Source organism: Rhipicephalus microplus, chromosome X (genome assembly GCF_043290135.1).
Source record: "Rhipicephalus microplus isolate Deutch F79 chromosome X, USDA_Rmic, whole genome shotgun sequence".
In the NCBI taxonomy this organism is placed as follows: Eukaryota; Metazoa; Arthropoda; class Arachnida; order Ixodida; family Ixodidae; genus Rhipicephalus; species Rhipicephalus microplus.
This window is the reverse complement of record NC_134710.1, coordinates 135,725,564-135,741,819: the sequence shown is the minus strand read 5'-3', so window position 1 is coordinate 135,741,819 and position 16,256 is coordinate 135,725,564. Positions and strand designations below refer to the sequence as shown.

Sequence of the window (16,256 nt, the reverse complement as noted above, 5' to 3'; positions counted from 1 at the left end):
GAAGATCAGGAATATGCGGGACCACCACCCACGCCCGACGCTAGCGCCATGGGACAGTAGTTCGTGTTTGACACCGTGGCTGTGGACCGACTGCCAGTGCAGGGTAGCTGCGGTGGCCACGCCCGAGAGCGAAGCGCCATGCAAAGCAGCAACTTCTCTCAACCGCGCCTCAATATGTCGGTTATCACAAATAACCATTAACCGGAACGTTTTCTCCTGGACACCCAACTTGAGATTCGTAAAACATGCCAAATACAGTCTTGCACTTGCGCTGCTTACGCATGTAAAACGTTTTCAGTAAGAACATAAAAGACAAAGAGAGAGCGCACCAAAGCGTGTACCCGCATTTTGTCAGTGTCTAGTGTCGTTCAGACCTAACGATATAAGACTATGGTTACGTCAGACTTGCAAATAATGAATCTTGAAGTTGCGTCCAGCGTGACAGCAACGTACTGTGCACAGCAAACGAACCAGACAAATGAATACTACGTACGAACGAAGATACATCAAGGAAACTTTCGCTTGCAGATAGTACCACCTGATGATGCAGCTCACTCATACCATGTCTCGACGTCAGTGTACAGTAGGAACCAAAACGAGGTTTCAAAAGCATGCTCCGAGTTTTCAGGGTGCATATGCGCTTACATCTAGCAGCCATTGGCTGACTGTACGTGGCACACTCATTCATTAAACAAGATACCAGTACATTTCCTACGCTCTCAAAGTCTTGGCTTATTTGACGCTAAAGAAAGAAAAAGAAACAAGTGAAAAATTCTTTCAGTACCCCTTAAAGGGGCCCCCAAAACACTTTTTCAAGTACATTTTATGAATTCACTGGAAGATCTTATTGTCTCACGAATTCAATGACAAACATTTCAAGAATCCGTTCAGTACGAGCGGAGTTAAAAGATTCCTTGCATGTGGCAATGGCGTTCTCTCTTCTTGTCCCGACGAAAAGCGCCAGAAGCAAGGAGAGATAGCATGAGGCAAAAAAAAAACTTCACGTGCGCCTAGTGATGTTGAGCATATTTTTTTTCTTTGAATGCGCGGCCTTGTTAGCGTGATCGCATCGCGCGCACGCGTGGACATGTCTCGGCCTTTTGGGGCGATCTCTAACGACCGAGCGTGCCATGTTCAAATCGGCTAAAGGATGATAGATGGGCATTTTACGAGAAATTTTTGAGCATCTGCCGTGATTGGTCAAGAGAAGAGAAAGCAATTGTTAGCCGACTGACAATTTGTGAATTCCAGGCCGCCTCCACTACCAATCAGCCGAGTTTTCAGACCATGCTCCAGAAGTGTTGCACGGCCCCTTTAAAGATGAGCCTAGCTGTTACATGTTGTGGGTTGAGGGACACGAACGTTTATTTACGCCAGGCCTCACTCCGCCGGCAAACACCAACTGACCACATGCGTATCAAAAACAACTCAGAACCACTTCAACGCCGCCAGGTGGAGCGGCCACACATCACATGTTCGTAGCTGTCTTTCCTGTTGCCGCCAAACCTAGCGGCCACAGTCACACTACACAACACCCCTCCTCTCCAAGTTTGAACCCAGCAGTCAGCCAGGGCCAGTACGTAGTCTCTTAGATGGTGCGGGGTTCCCCGAGCACGCTGCGAGCGACGAAAGCACAGTGGTGGCTCTAAAGGCTCGTCATTTGCCTCCACTGGGACAGTCAGTGGAACGGTTCCGCCCTCTTGTGGGGGCACACTGCTAACCACAGGAGTCGGCTGCTCCCCCGGTGCGTCTGGCTCCACAGGGGCCGAACTCGAGCCCTCAGGGGCCACCGGGACAGAACTCGAGCCTTCAGGGGTAGACGTTGACATCGGTCGTCTTTCAGGCTGCGGTCTTTCCAGTTCTGCACCCGCCGTTTGGGTAGGCCCGACCGTCCGGCGACGGAGTTGGTCCACATGCCTGCGCAGTACTCGACCATCAGGGGCCGTGACCTCATGAGATATTGGTCCGGTTGCACGGGAGATCACTGCTGGAATCCACAGAGGCCCCTGAGCATAGTTACGTGCGAAGACAGGGTCTTCAGGCTGAAACGTGCGTGGTTTGGACGGGGAATCTGCCAACCGTGTGGACTTCTCTGGGGCCCGATCAGGGTGCAGGCGGTCCAACATCGTTGACAACTTGCGGCCCATCAGGAGCTCGGCCGGGGATCGCCCCGTAGTCGTGTGTGGGGTTACGTGCTGCTGCAGTGTGAAATCTGCCAGGCGCCGTGCCCAGTTCCCCTGGATGATGCGAGATAGGCCTTCCTTGGTAGTGCGTACCATCCTTTCTGCCTGGCCATTCGTAGATGGGTGGAATGGTGCCGAAGTTACCTGGCGGATCAGATTGCTGTCCAGGAACTCTCGAAACTCTGTGGACTTAAACTGAGCTCCGTTGTCTGAGACAATGGTGTCTGGGAGACCATGCGTGGCAAACAGTTTCCGTAATGCACTGATTACTGTCTGTGACGTTATAGAGGATGTTGGGATGACCTCCAGCCACTTTGAATACGAATCCACGACGATTAAGAAGGTCTGCCCTTGAAAGGGACCGGCAAAATTCATATGGAGGCGGGACCATGGGTTCCGAGACGCCTCCCAAGGGTGGACGGGTGCTCGAGGCATCTCTGGCCGCGTCTCCTGACAAGAGGAGCAGCATCGGACTCATTCTTCGATGGCAGCATCCATGCCTGGCCACCACACATAGCTGCGGGCAAGTGCCTTCATCCGGATAATACCAGGGTGCCCAGAATGCAGTGCTTCCAGCACCCGGAACCGCAGCTTTTGTGGAATCACCACACGGTCACTCCAGAGTAGGCAACCCTTGTGGGCAGTCAGTTCGTGCTGCCTTGATGTGAAGGCAGAAAACTCTGGGCCCATGCTGCCCCTTGGCCACCCCGTCCAGACCCAGTTAAGAACACGTGAAAGGGTGCGATCTTTGGCAGAGTGGGTGGCAATGTCCGCTGCATGGAGGGGTGGTTCTGGCAGCGCATCCAGGAGCATGACAACCTCTGCGGGAGAGGGGTCATCGTGGCCCTGGTGCTGTAAGGGCAGTCTGCTTAGGCCGTCCGCATGGCCCAAGTGCCTCCCAGCCCGGTGGAGCAGCGTATGTTGGTATCCATTCAGGAAGATAGACCAGCGCAGCATCCGCGGAGACAGCATCTGTGGTGTCTGGCGGTCAGACGTGAACAACCCGAGCAGTGGCTTGTGGTCCGTCTGGATCTGAAAAGGCCGGCCAAACAGGTAGTCGTGAAACTTTTTGACGCCTGCAACCACGGCAAGTGCCTCCTTATCGATCTGTGCATAGTTTCGCTCTGCACTCGACAGGGTCCTTGAATAAAAGGCGACCGGTGCTTCTGTGCCGCCGGGCAATCGGTGGCTCAACACAGCTCCTATTCCGTATGGGGACGCATCACAGGCAAGGATGAGAGGTTGCTTCTCATCATAATGCGTCAAAACCTGATTGGATGCCAAGAGTTCTTTCACGCTTTCAAACGCTCTTTGTTGTGTTTGGCCCCACACAAAGGTGGCCTTCTTGTCCAAAAGTCGGTGTAGTGGTTCCGCAACAGTGGCCTTGTGTGGCAAGAACGCATGATAGAAGTTCACCAGTCCCAGGAATGCCTGGAGTTCGGTCTTGTTTGACGGGCGAGGTGCACCAAGAATGGCCTGTGTTTTTTCTGGGGTCGGATGGATGCCCTCGGCGTCTATTCGAAACCCCAAGAACTCGACTTGGGCGACACCCAGCTGGCACTTCTCTCTTTTTACCTTCAGCCCAGCATCCTGGAAATGGCGAAGGACCTCGCGAAGGCGAAAGAGCAATCCTTGACCTGACGCCCCTGCAATTAGCACATCATCAAAATATGGAATTACACCTGGTATTCCACGTAGGAGGGTTTCCATTAGATTTTGGAAGATGCCAGGTGCGACACTGACACCAAACTGCAATCGGCGTACCCTGAACGCCCCACGATGCGTTACGATGGTCTGTGCTGCTGCAGACTCATCGGTGACAGGCAGCTGCTGGTAAGCCTGGGCCAAGTCGAGCTTTGCAAAAATGGTTCCGCCTGAGAGAGAAGCCAATACGTGGCTGACCACCGGCACCGGATATGCATGCTGCTGGAGGGCCTTGTTAATGGTACACTTGTAGTCTGCACAGATGCGGATGTCTCCATTTCCCTTCAATGGTGTGACAATAGGGGTTTCCCACTCCGCGCAGTCCACTGGCTCCAGAACACCCTGCTGTAGCAGCTTGTCCAGCTCGGCATCGATCTTTTGGCGCAGTGCAAAGGGCACCCTCCTTGCCTTTAGGCGGACTGGCACCACCTCCGGGTTCAAGGCCAACTTCACAGGTGGTCCCTTGTAGCACCCCAGTCCCCCGTCAAAGACAACAGCAAACTCCTCAAACAGCTTGTCAAATGCCGTGGCCAGTTCGTCCATGATGCACTCCGGTGACCTTAATTCCTAATGCTGGAAACCAGTCTAGTCCAAGGAGGCTTTGACGCTGCCCTTTGACAATGACAAGTTTCAGTGGGCCAGCAAAACCCCTGAATTTTACTGTAACTGTGGCCATCCCTTGCACTGCTATGCAGTTTCCCTGATAGTCCTTCATAACGACGCCGAGTTGCTTCAACTTCGGGATGCACCCATTCGGGAAGATTTGCCTGGCCGTAGCCTCGGAGATGAGCGAAAACGTGGATCCCGAGTCCACCTCCATCTCGCATTCCACACCTTCGATTTCGACAGCAACGTGAATCTTCTTTGTCCCGGGCTGGGGCACATCGTGGATGGCGGTCTCCGTGAGGTTGTCGCAGTACGAGGTACTCGCACGCGGAGTGGTCCGCGAATTGTCCGTCCTGCCATTTGTCTCAAAATTTGCACGGCGGTCCCGCTTCCGTTGAGACCGGCAGACCTTGGCTATGTGCCCTGTTTCTCCGCAACCTCGGCATTGCGCATCACGGAAACGACACAACCGGCGCTCGTGCGGCCCCCCACAACCGGCACAAGATCCGCCCCCCAGTCCTGCGTCCCTGCGTTGACTGGTGTCTGCACGTAACTGACGAACACATTCCTCGAGGCCGTCCTGGTCCTCTCCACAGTCGGCGACCGTTCCCTGGTGCACTGGCTCGGTACGCGGCGCGGTTGCATTTAGTCGCGACTGGCTGGCCTCACGGTCGATGGCCTCAGCAGCGGTAGCTTCCTCGACGGCGCAGGCGAGCGACACTTCTTTTTTCGCCAAAATGCGCCGTTTAGCTTTATCGTTCCTCAGGCCAAAAACGAAACGGTCTCGAAGTGCCTTATCAAGGTTAACGAAGTTGCAGTGCTGTGCAGTCGTTCGCAGAGCCGCGAGGTATGCAGCGACGGACTCACCGGTTGCTTGCTCTCTGCGATGGAACTCGTATCGCCGCGCCAATTCCGGTGGTTTCGGCGAAACATGATTTCGAAGGGCAGCGATGATGTCCTCGTACGGCGTATCTTTCAGCTGGACCGGCGCGACGAGGGCCTTGGCCAACTGGAACGTCGCGGCCCCGCAACGGCTGAGAAACGTCGACCTTTTCTTTCCAGTGTCCGTAATGCCCTGCGCCTCCAGGAAGAATTCGAACCGCTGAGCATAGTCTTCCCACTCGTCCGGCTGTGACAAGTTGAATTGCTCGAGGGAGCCATTGCTGGAGGCCTCCCGTTGTCCGGGGTTCCGCCCGTCCTCCATTGCCGCGCTGGACGTCATACCGACCTATCCCATCCTAGTCGCCAGTGTTACATGTTGTGGGTTGAGGGACACGAACGTTTATTTACGCCAGGCCTCACTCCGCCGGCAAACACCAACTGACCACATGCGTATCAAAAACATCTCAGAACCACTTCAACGCCGCCAGGTGGAGCGGCCACACATCACATGTTCGTAGCTGTCTTTCCTGTTGCCGCCAAACCTAGCGGCCACAGTCACACTACACAACACTAGCCATGCAATAAATTGGCACATGAGTAGCAGAATCACCTCAAAAGGAGTGTAAAACGAAGTAATGAACCTGACCAAAATAAGGAGGCAAAAGGTTGGCGTGACCGTATGGAAAACCTTAACAGACAATCCTGCCTGCGAGCAAAACATCAGTTAATTTTAAATTCGCACTAGAGATCGCATAGTACAGATACTGAACTGAGACATGTGCATCACGCTATTGCAGAAAATAGGCCTGTTCTGTTCGGCGCCACCACGTGAAGCAGTTCACGAGGTGCTGCACCTTATCATTCATTTCAGCGGTGCAGCATTGACCCCTGAACCCTGCCATTGATTTCGAAAGGTGCGGAAGATATGCACCACTGGTTCACGATTTTCCTGCACTTCCTACGTTGACAGTGCAAGCTTGGTGCAGCCTCGCGTGCAGCTGAGCACACAGCGCAGCACTGAGGCGTAGGCGCCGTACCCGCCTCTACTAAGGCGGTGCCAGTCTGGCAACCACTTATGCAACGCCAAAAGGAACCTTGCCGTCGCGCCAACCCGCGTGAGGTGGCACTTATAGCCACAGTAACTTGACGTTCAGCACCACCACTCGCTCAATCAGCCCATTAGATTCAGAAGGTTTTCCAATTTATGAATGTTCTAAACACGGTGCCACAATCGCTTCGATATTTTTTGCAATAGCTTAGGGTACCCATTACACGTAGCAGAGGTTTTCTATTTTCATTGGGAGCAGGTGAAACGGGTGCGAAATAGTGGTTATACGTTTTGGCATGCAACGCTCCTACGTGTGAGCTGATTTCTTCGTAGTATTAGGGCCGTTTGATGAAGCTGCACCAACTAAAACCAGTTCACAGCTGTACGTGTCAAGTTCAAAAGTCGTGCAGTGCGAGACACCCGAAACTAATGAAGTTCCGACAAGGTGCAGGCCTTACTTCTGTTCGCCCAATTTACACCGCTCAACTCGCACTGACCCACGTCAAATCGCGCATGCGGACAGTTTATGAGGCGCAAAAGTCTTTAGAAAACGCCGGATGGTCAGGCACGCCCAGCTGATGACCTCTGTAGCGTAACGGGTGGACTCTATCATGAACCAAGACGTTCACCCGCAAGCGTCGTGAAACTAAACTACCTCCTCAAGAAAACTGTTCAATTCAGCGACGTGATAAGACTGACTTCGAAACGCGATCAAATAATTTATCCTAGGCCCACTGAGCAACCAATCACGCCAAGGCTAGGCCTATAAAGAGACAATTGCCGGCTTGGCCGGCTATGACAGCACTTCGCAAGTCCACTCCGATTATAGAAAACGAACACCCAATCGCTCTGCAGCGTAGCTAGTTCTTCAAACGCACTGACCTACGATCAGGGTGAATACACATACATTTCCGGCCACGTACAGCAAGTCGTGTTTTCGACCATGCCGGCGCTAGGCCTATGAGAGACGGCGCCAATCCAAGCTACTCCGACGCGGTAAAATTTCCTGGACGCGCAAAAATAGGAAATCTAACCAAGCTCATCACACATAAAAGCGTGTATTTAGCTAACTAGTGGCGGAATACGCACTTACTTGAGGGTTAACAGCCAAAAAGAACGTTTACTTCGGCGTGATCAACGTACTCTCGTAAACTGATGACTCAGTAAAAAGTAGTGCGGCGAGATGATGATGATCCTTGGTACTCTGGCGCACACCCAGAAAGGGGGATTGGCCAAGAACCGGGCGGCAGGATCTTAACTAAAAGGCCTATGGTTTTTCAAACACAACGTAATTTTGGGCCGGAAAAAAATAATATATATCGAGATGCATTATATAATCACACAAATCAGTCACGCAACCACAGTAATGTTTCAATAATTAGAGCTCACAAAAACATTAGTTTGAATTTTTTTATTTAAAACCGTGAAGATATTTATGCAGCAAGAATGCGTTTGTTTAGAGTAAAATGCATGTCATTGTATCTGAAAAAATTGTGCACTCTTTCTTCTAGCGCACTTGGTTGTGACAGCAGTGCTCCTACGTCACACATCGCATTCTTCCGCGTCGAATTGGCGCCGATGATGAATGAGAACTGAACATACAAAGAAACCCGTGGCGCCTGTGCGGTGGAGTGGGTAAAGTGCCTGGACGAAATATGTTTTATTAGGTGTTCTCTGCTTTCATATAGAACAGGTTACATCTATGAACCTTAGGTGCGGGTACATTGGACAAAGCGGCAACGCCCATAATTACGTGTGTCACGAACTGCGGGCTTGGTTTGAACGCAATGTAACACCCTTCGCTGTCTTCAACGCCTTTCGATGGTGCTCGTCAATCAACGAACGTTTAATCTCTTTGTAATTTATTTTTGTGGTGGGCTTACGAGTCGACGAATGCAACGATATAATCATATGAAATAGGTACTTCAGAGGAAAAGTAGCTGTTGTCTGATCATTTATTGTACGTACACAATGAAATACACTGCAGACATTTAATGGTATGTCGGCAAGCACGAAACGTGCGATCTTACACTCTCCATTCGTGCAGGGGCGGCGCCAGGGGGGGGGGGGGCAAGGGTGGGCTGGAGCCCCCCCAAAATTCTCGCCTGCCCCCCCTATGCCCACCCAAGTGCCCGGAAGCATATATTGAAAACCTAGTAGGAGCAGAGCTAGCTTGCCCCCCCCGGAGGAACTCACTTTTCGTGGTTGCCCCCCCAGTAAAAACATCCTGGCGCCGCCCCTGCATTCGTGAGACAATTCAAATTTTGGAGTGTTGAACTTGTAGGTATGAAAAAGAAAAATGGAGAAAAACAACGGCTGTACTCATCTCTAAACCTCGGTTTTACCATGTTTTCCGTTGCACCATTCCTTCCTGCGTTGCACCCAGCCTTATCGATAACGACCGCTTATAGAGATTGATTTATTTACAAATCGCATATGTGAAGCACAGTTATATTGATTGTATCGTCTTACATCTTTTCAATTCTTCGCGTCTATAAGGTACATAAATTAAGCACGTGGCGGGTACAGTATATATGCCAGAAATGGCATGGCTGGTTTACGAAGTTGATATTTTAACCCTTTAAGCCCTGGATTTTTTATTTTAGTTGGATACACTTTTTGTGCGCGTGTTTCTCGTAGTTATGACCTCAGAAGACCAGGAACAAAAAAATTGAGCCACTGGTACAAGCATTATTGGATTAATTAGTGTAACATCAAATTAGGTAATTAGGGCCCAGTGATTGGGAAAAGAAAAAAATGGCTTCTTTTTTGCTGCCAATCAATGGTGTACTCAAAATGAAAACCAACGTCTCACTTTTCAGCCTAATACTCACTGAAACAGCTTCGGTACGTCGTCCCGAAAATGGCACTTATCCGCCTCAACTTACGCACCTCGGCTTCACGAAAGACCTCGGTCGCGCTTCTTCTTTGTGGCTGCTACCTCGACAAACGTGCCGCAATATTGGTGTCAATTGCAGTGGGGATCATTCAAGAAATACGCCTCCAAAAATGAGCAGTATTGGTTACGTTTCCGAGATACTAGGGCAAATATCGTGCGGTGGTGTCAATTGACACCGCCAGGGCCGAAAGGGTTAAAGTTTGAAAATCACCTGCACCACCAGTAGAGGTGTGCGCCGAGGCGATTTCGACCGGCGGCGGCGTGGGGGTCGTCCAGAGTCGGCGGCGGTGGCGTTGTCGGCGCACGCCGGTTTTTTCATCGGCGGCGGCGTGCGGCCAATTTTCGTCGGCGGCGGCAGCGTCGGCGGCGCAGAAACCGAAACTGAAAATTCAAAAGGCTCTTTTGCCACAGGTTACTCAATTCGTTGAAATTCAGGGATTTTCATCCAAATAGCATAAATGACACTACACAGATGTATCCACATCCCTATGAATGGAAAGCGTTTGGTAAAATAGTTTTTATTTTGCATTCATAAAAAATAACGCGTATTTCAATATAAGTGCATGTTCTACCGTGAATGTGCAGCACTTTGCTTTTTTTTAATTTAAGATGCAGCAGTTTGTTGCTGTTGTTAGCTACGTCATACTTTATGAAACCTTCTTTCATTGAACAATGAGCAAGCAGTGACGCACGTCACTCATTTCGCTTTTTCCGAATCCGATCTTACTTTTACACTGTACGCTGCACAAAAAAGAAGCACCTCTGCTTCGAGTTTTCTTATTGCGATTGCATGAAACCGATTTTTTGAGTATCTGTCATGCTTTGAATGTAACTTTCCTTCAAACGAATCAAAATACCTACTTTTCACAATGTGAGAATCTTTTATGCAGCGGTATAGGATGTGGAAGGAAACAAATCTGCGCATTTATTCAACTAGTTCTCAGCGCAGTGTTCAATGAATGAAGTGTAGACATGGGCGTGGGCGAGGCGGGTGGTGCAAAAAGGACACTTGAACCCTTCAAGCTCCACCAGCACTTGCTACCCACTCTAGCGACACCAACACGACCTACTCCCTCAGTCGTGATGCAAGTTGAAAGAAGGGTTTGCATCCCCCCAAGACAAAAACCTGTCGATGGTCATATGTGCAGATGAGAGCAAATGCAATATTTGCTCAGATACACAACCCATACTGGTCACGAGCTGGGCGTCCGTTGACCACGCCTGCAGAAAACGTTGACTCCCCGACCCCTTGGTGTTTGGTCAGGGGAGGGAAACACCCCTTGCAAGTGGGCCCCATTAAAATTTCTCATAAAAACGTCACAAATAAAAATGCTTGATAAGTATGTATAAAACATTCAACTGTTCAATGCTTTTTTGTAGCGTGTTCACGTGCTCAATACCCATCAGATGTGCGAGAAATCGAAATAGCAACTGCCACTCTCGACTTGTTCCGGAAAAAACACAACAGAACAATGCAATTACTAGTGCTGGGAACCTTTGTTTTTTTGTATATTTGATTTCTAGGCATGATTTGAATTCTTATATAAACAAAATTAAAACCTGCAACATATTAAAAAAGGCTGCTGTTGCAAGATGTGTGTTGCAAGACGTGATTTTTCTAGACTTACGTCTCGGCAAGGCACATCTGGTGTCACAAGCTTGTAAGTGTCCCCCCTTTTCCCCACGACATCTTCCGATCCCCCCCCCCCTCTCTAATAAAAAGGCACCAATGTAGGCCTCCGTGATTGCCTACTGGCGCGCGGTGGGCCCTTCCGGTGGCTAGGTCCAACAGTGGCGATTTCGACTTGCTTTATTGGAGGTGCTGAAGGATCAAGAAAAGGCCGATATTTGTAAATTTCTTGAGAGTTCAGTGATAGTTTCTTCATGAATACCGTGGATTATTGGACCTCACTTTGTGTATAATGCTCCAATAAAAAAAATGGTTTCATCCTGTGTCACTGCAGAGTCAGAAGCCATCACATGTGCAGGCATCATTAAGTTTCTATATGACATTGCTAAGGTTCAGTACATTTGTACAAATAATTCTCGTTAACTGAACATTTTGAGTATAATCCTTGCTTGGGTTAGTATGTGTGAAACATAAATTTGAGATTTAAAATTATCATTGTGGGTTTCTGCAGCAAAGACACATTGATTAAAACTGATGACTCCGGAGCTACGGCAGAGGTAACATTCGTTCTGTTTTTTTCGGTTACGGTAACGGTAGTGCGTTTCCTTTTTTATGTATCTATATAACGTGGAGCCGTGAAACATTCCCCTTTTTCTTATTTGAGTAACGAGTGAGGTATTTAGTTACTTTTTACTGTAACGGATACATCACTAAATAGACTTACAGGAGTGATGTCGGCCGACACCGTCAGTTGTTGCGGTCAATAGGCTGGCTGTAAACATTACATGGATATATTCCTTTCACCCAGCACGTGATAGAGAAGGGTCACTCGACCATTAAGGACCTCGACCTTTGAGAAATACACAACAGCTTCTTAATGATATGCATATCATCCCACCGAAGCGTGCACTTCGTTTCATTAATATTTACAGTCAACGTGAGTGCTGTCGTCACGCCGTATGTTTTAGGTAGAAATTTATCCTACTCAAAATACCCAAAGACGTCGATCCACCTTGCAACGCGTGGCCACCCACTGACGGTTCTGTATGAAAATGGCATCCACAGTGAAACATGTGTCATCTGCTGAAATTTTATCGCAACATTATTATACTGCCACGCTCACTTGTATTTTTATGTCACTGTCTTGCGCAAAGGCACTGCCGTAGTGGTTCAGTAGCTAAGGTACTCGGCTGCTGACCCGCAGGTCGTGGGATCAAGTCCCACCTGCGGCTGCTTTATTTTCGATAGAGGCGAAAATGCTGTAGGTCCATGTGCTGCGATTTGGGTGCATGTTGAAGAACCCCACGTTGTCAAAATTTCTGGAGTCCTCCACTACGGCATCTCTCATAATCATGTGGTGGTTTTGAAACGTTAAACACCACATATTAATCAGTTTCCTTTCGCAAAGGACGCTTGGCTGTCTGCGAAAACTCTACATTATTTTAGAATCTCCTGATAAGCTTGAGACACCTACGATATGAATGCTACGCGTATAAATGGCGACGTACCTTTGCGCAGATCATTTTACCGACGACCAATGCTCTAATTACCGCTTTCTGTGTAAAGCACGGATTTCTAGTACTTTGCACTTTCCTATGCACATGTTCACTCAATAAAAAGTGTCGTCTTGAGCAACCCACGTACCATATTTTTTGCCGTCGCAACCACGTGACAATGCCGTAAGTGAAATGAGAACGCTGAAATGATCGATACAAAACAGTGAGATGGGGCGTAAGTGCACGCCCAAGTTTGATTTGAGATGCGTATACCACAAGCTATTTTCTTCTATAGAACCAATATGATGCGGATTTGTTAAAATGCTGTTAAGTTGAATGTCAAGAAAGGAAGAACACCAACTTGGAAAGAGACAGTGGAGACGAAAAGTGATAGGTATTCACGTAAAGTTTGATCGGTCATTCCACTATCTCAGGTGTATTCAAAAAATGTCGCGCTGATTTGCTCTATTGAAAGCTGTCTATTGCGAAAATGTTTTGCAGAGAAAAATATTTTTATAGGTGACCGAAATTCCGGCTATAGGATGGGCCCTATATCGAGTCATAAGATAAAAGCACATTTACTGAGTGGGTCTATGTGGGCTCCATTTATTTTGCCGACCTAGTGTTCCGAATATTTAAAACCTCTTGACGTTCCAGCTTGTATAGCCGAGAATTTTATTTTTCGCATTATAAGACTGTTACTATCTCCCCCTTTCCCGGAACTCGTTCTAGGGTTGGTCCTTTGATAAAAACCAGTCATATATCTTTAAAAAATGCTTGGATATTAACTATTCATAACTCTCATTTAAGGATGTGGAAATGAAATGACCATCACTAAATGACTGATGAGGTGAAATATTAACATTAAAAAGCATAGTAAACGTGACTAAAAAGCTAATTCTACAAAAACAATGTAACCTGAACTAATGAAGTCACCATACATCTAAAACCTCATGCAATGTATATTGCATACCTGCAAGGTGCAGTTATTCAAGCGCTTTTTGCACTGAAATTTGGTCACGGAGTTAATCCCGTTCACGGTGGTGCTATTTTTAATTTTAACGGTTGAATATCTAACGAAGCATTAGGAAATTCTTTGCATGAAACACGTATTTTTTGCGATGTAATTGAGCATTGTATACATTGTGCTGACACGAAGTTTAATGCAGGTGATGTCTTTATATTGTACACCGTTCGGTGACTGTGGTAAAATAGAAACAGCAATTTATGTTAATTCATGCTACAAAACTCACGTGACCTGCTCCCAGAGAACAGAAGAATGCATAACGAAGTGCGTTACTAATGAACGGAAGAATTAAATAATTCTCGGTCTTTAATGCTGTTTCTGTAGTCCAATCTACAAACGTTCGTATTAAACGAGCATGACGGTACGAAGGCATGGAATTGGGTTCTGCAGCATGTTGTGACACATGTGGCACTGCAGCTCACATTTATTACGCGACATCGGAATCCACACTGAGCTTGATCTATGATTATCTACTTAATCAACGGAGTATGAGTGCTAAGCTCCGGTTTTATAATTAATGTGGCTTCAAGGACGAGAAAGCAGCACGATTCGCGAGCAATCGAGCACCCATTCTGTCTTTCTATTGCGTTGAACTGCTTGTGCATCAGATGCCACTTCAGATTTTTCTTGAATAATTGTGGCGATTGGGAAAGTTGTGAGCGCCAAACAAGACGTTAACAAGAACGAGAGAGACAGGACAGATGCTTGTGAACGTCATGTGGAAGCATTAGTTTGCGCTTGAAATTTCCCGATAGCAATGCGCCATCTGGCTGAATTTCAAGTTTTGTTAAAATGTAGCAATGGCACAGACTATGGGCTTTTGTCATGTCATTTGCTACCAGTTAAACAGCGGCGGCGTATTTTAAGGTACCATGAAAATTGTCGCGGTCATATTTCAAGAAGGAAGGAGGCAGAAACGCACCGTTCATGTCGTACGTGATCCTTTATCACTCGCGGAAATAAATTTATTGGTCGAAGAATTCTGTTACCTCTCGGCAATCAGAGAGGCTTTTAATTCTCGAGTCTCTTTATGAGATATTGCTGCCATCTTTTTCCAACAGGCTTGCAATTCTGTTGTACTGATACAACATAGCAATGACCGTGTTTTTGTAGATTTTTTTTTCGTTCCCATTTAGACACTTTTCCATTCATAGACATCTTTGAAGCGCGTAAGAACTTCCCGTCGCCCCTCACATGTCGTTGCATTCGTCCAGTCCACATTGCAAACGGCTTGATGGCAAAGTTGTTTCCACGCTCAGGTTTCTCGTACCGAAGCTTTCGCGCTCTTTGTGCACTTCAAGGAATGCAGAAAGACTACAAAACAACGCAACGAGCTCTACACCGTGCCATGGGGACTGGTATGGGGCAAACTTGTTGCGAGTGGTCTCGCAGTGTTCTGCCATTGTGCTTCGTTCGCTGTTCCGTGAGCTCAAGTTTGGTCGACACGCGGCGTCGTTGCGGCGCCATTGGTGTCGTGTTTCCCGTGTCTTTTCTTATACACAGTATTCTGCGAATAAATGCCTCTGCGTAGCCGCTGGTGCCGAGGTCGCGGATTACGTTTTTCCTTCTTTCCTTCCGCAGCTGTGGTGACAATTGGTGGTTAGATTATCGGTTATTTCTTTACTTATTTTAGTTTTTTCGTTTAGCTAGTTTTCTGTATTCTTGCCCAAGAAAGGTGATGCAGATTTTTTTTTTCTCGTGGGAATGACCTTAGGTATCTGCGTACATGGTTGCAGCTCCACATTTCCAAGTTGTACGACTCGGACTGCCCTGCCGACGGCCCCTATTATCTTTCTGCTCTAGCAGCCATGACCGTCACGTTCTTCCAAACCTTCTCCTCCTACCTACTTCTAAACTATTTTCTCCACTCTCCCATTTCCCTTCAAGGGACTAAGCCGTGGTCTCGCAAGGAAAGATGGTGTCTTTTTCTTTTTCTTCAGCCACACATTCATCCATTCAGGGGAAGCTTGCATGCAGTAACTGGTTTGGAAAGCAGGTAAGGTTCGCGGAAAGTCACCTCACCTACCCTGATTTGTTCCGGGTCAACGCTCTCGAGGTGCGCCAAAAGAGGCGACAACACGAAAGTCATACTTCGAATTCTTTAGGACTGTTGGCTCCCCTCGTCAAAAACTCTTTGGACACGCCTGACTGACTGATGGCCTAGGAAGAGCTGTCGGAAATCAAGGCAGCTTGATTCGTTCGACGTGCCACGAGACGCGCTGAATAATTAGCCGAGAGGTTGGGATCCGTCGTCAGGTATGTTTCCCACACTCTGTGGTGCTTTCAAGTCTTCCACTCCCCCTGGCCCTAGCGCTGCAGACGCTATTCTGCACGTGCGATGCAACGTTATTGCACTGTGCTGCGTTGTGCGTATTATTGCACTATGACCTACGTTGTGTTTCTCTCTCGCCGTGTGACGAACTGAACATGCATCCTTTCTATTTCCTGGGTAGAAAAGAAGGCAGTGTTTGACTTTCTCTCTCTTTCTCCTTCTCGTTTTTTTATCTTTATTCGCTGCGCCGTGCTCCCTGCTGGGCTGCAGAAATTAGGCGCCTTCTTCTAACCACTACCCCCACCATTTGGGGGACGGAGATGAAGACGACAATTTCTTTGGACTGCCCTGGACTGAATGGACATGCAGTCTGTCCATTTACAGTGATCTGCAAGGCCGCTTTCCTGTAAGGTTTATTTTCTAGCCAAAAACTATCGTTCACAGACTGCTTTTCTCCCTCATTGTGTCTTTATCTCTTCGAATTCCAGCGAATGCACGCGAGCACGCGA

The 16,256-nt window shown here is 48.2% G+C and overlaps 1 protein-coding gene across 1 annotated transcript; it reads right to left on the bottom strand.

Moving 5' to 3' along the window:
- Positions 1-4,472: 4,472 nt before the first annotated feature.
- LOC119160145 (uncharacterized) lies at positions 4,473-5,715 on the bottom strand. The gene is made up of 2 exons (XM_075876447.1): positions 4,549-5,715; positions 4,473-4,499 (listed from the first exon to the last, which is right to left on the bottom strand). Exons 1-2 carry the CDS (start codon positions 5,713-5,715, stop codon positions 4,473-4,475), a joined length of 1,194 nt encoding a protein of 397 aa, XP_075732562.1.
- Between the last annotated feature and the right edge of the window lie 10,541 nt (positions 5,716-16,256).

Bases quoted from the DNA above. Each gene is read 5' to 3' on its own strand.
- LOC119160145 (XM_075876447.1), bottom strand. From the start codon at position 5,715: ATGACGTCCAGCGCGGCAATGGAGGACGGGCGGAACCCCGGACAACGG. The intron at 4,500-4,548 runs GTAAAATTCAGG...TCATTGTCAAAG, and splicing joins AAGGGATGGCCACAGTTACA to GGCAGCGTCAAAGCCTCCTT.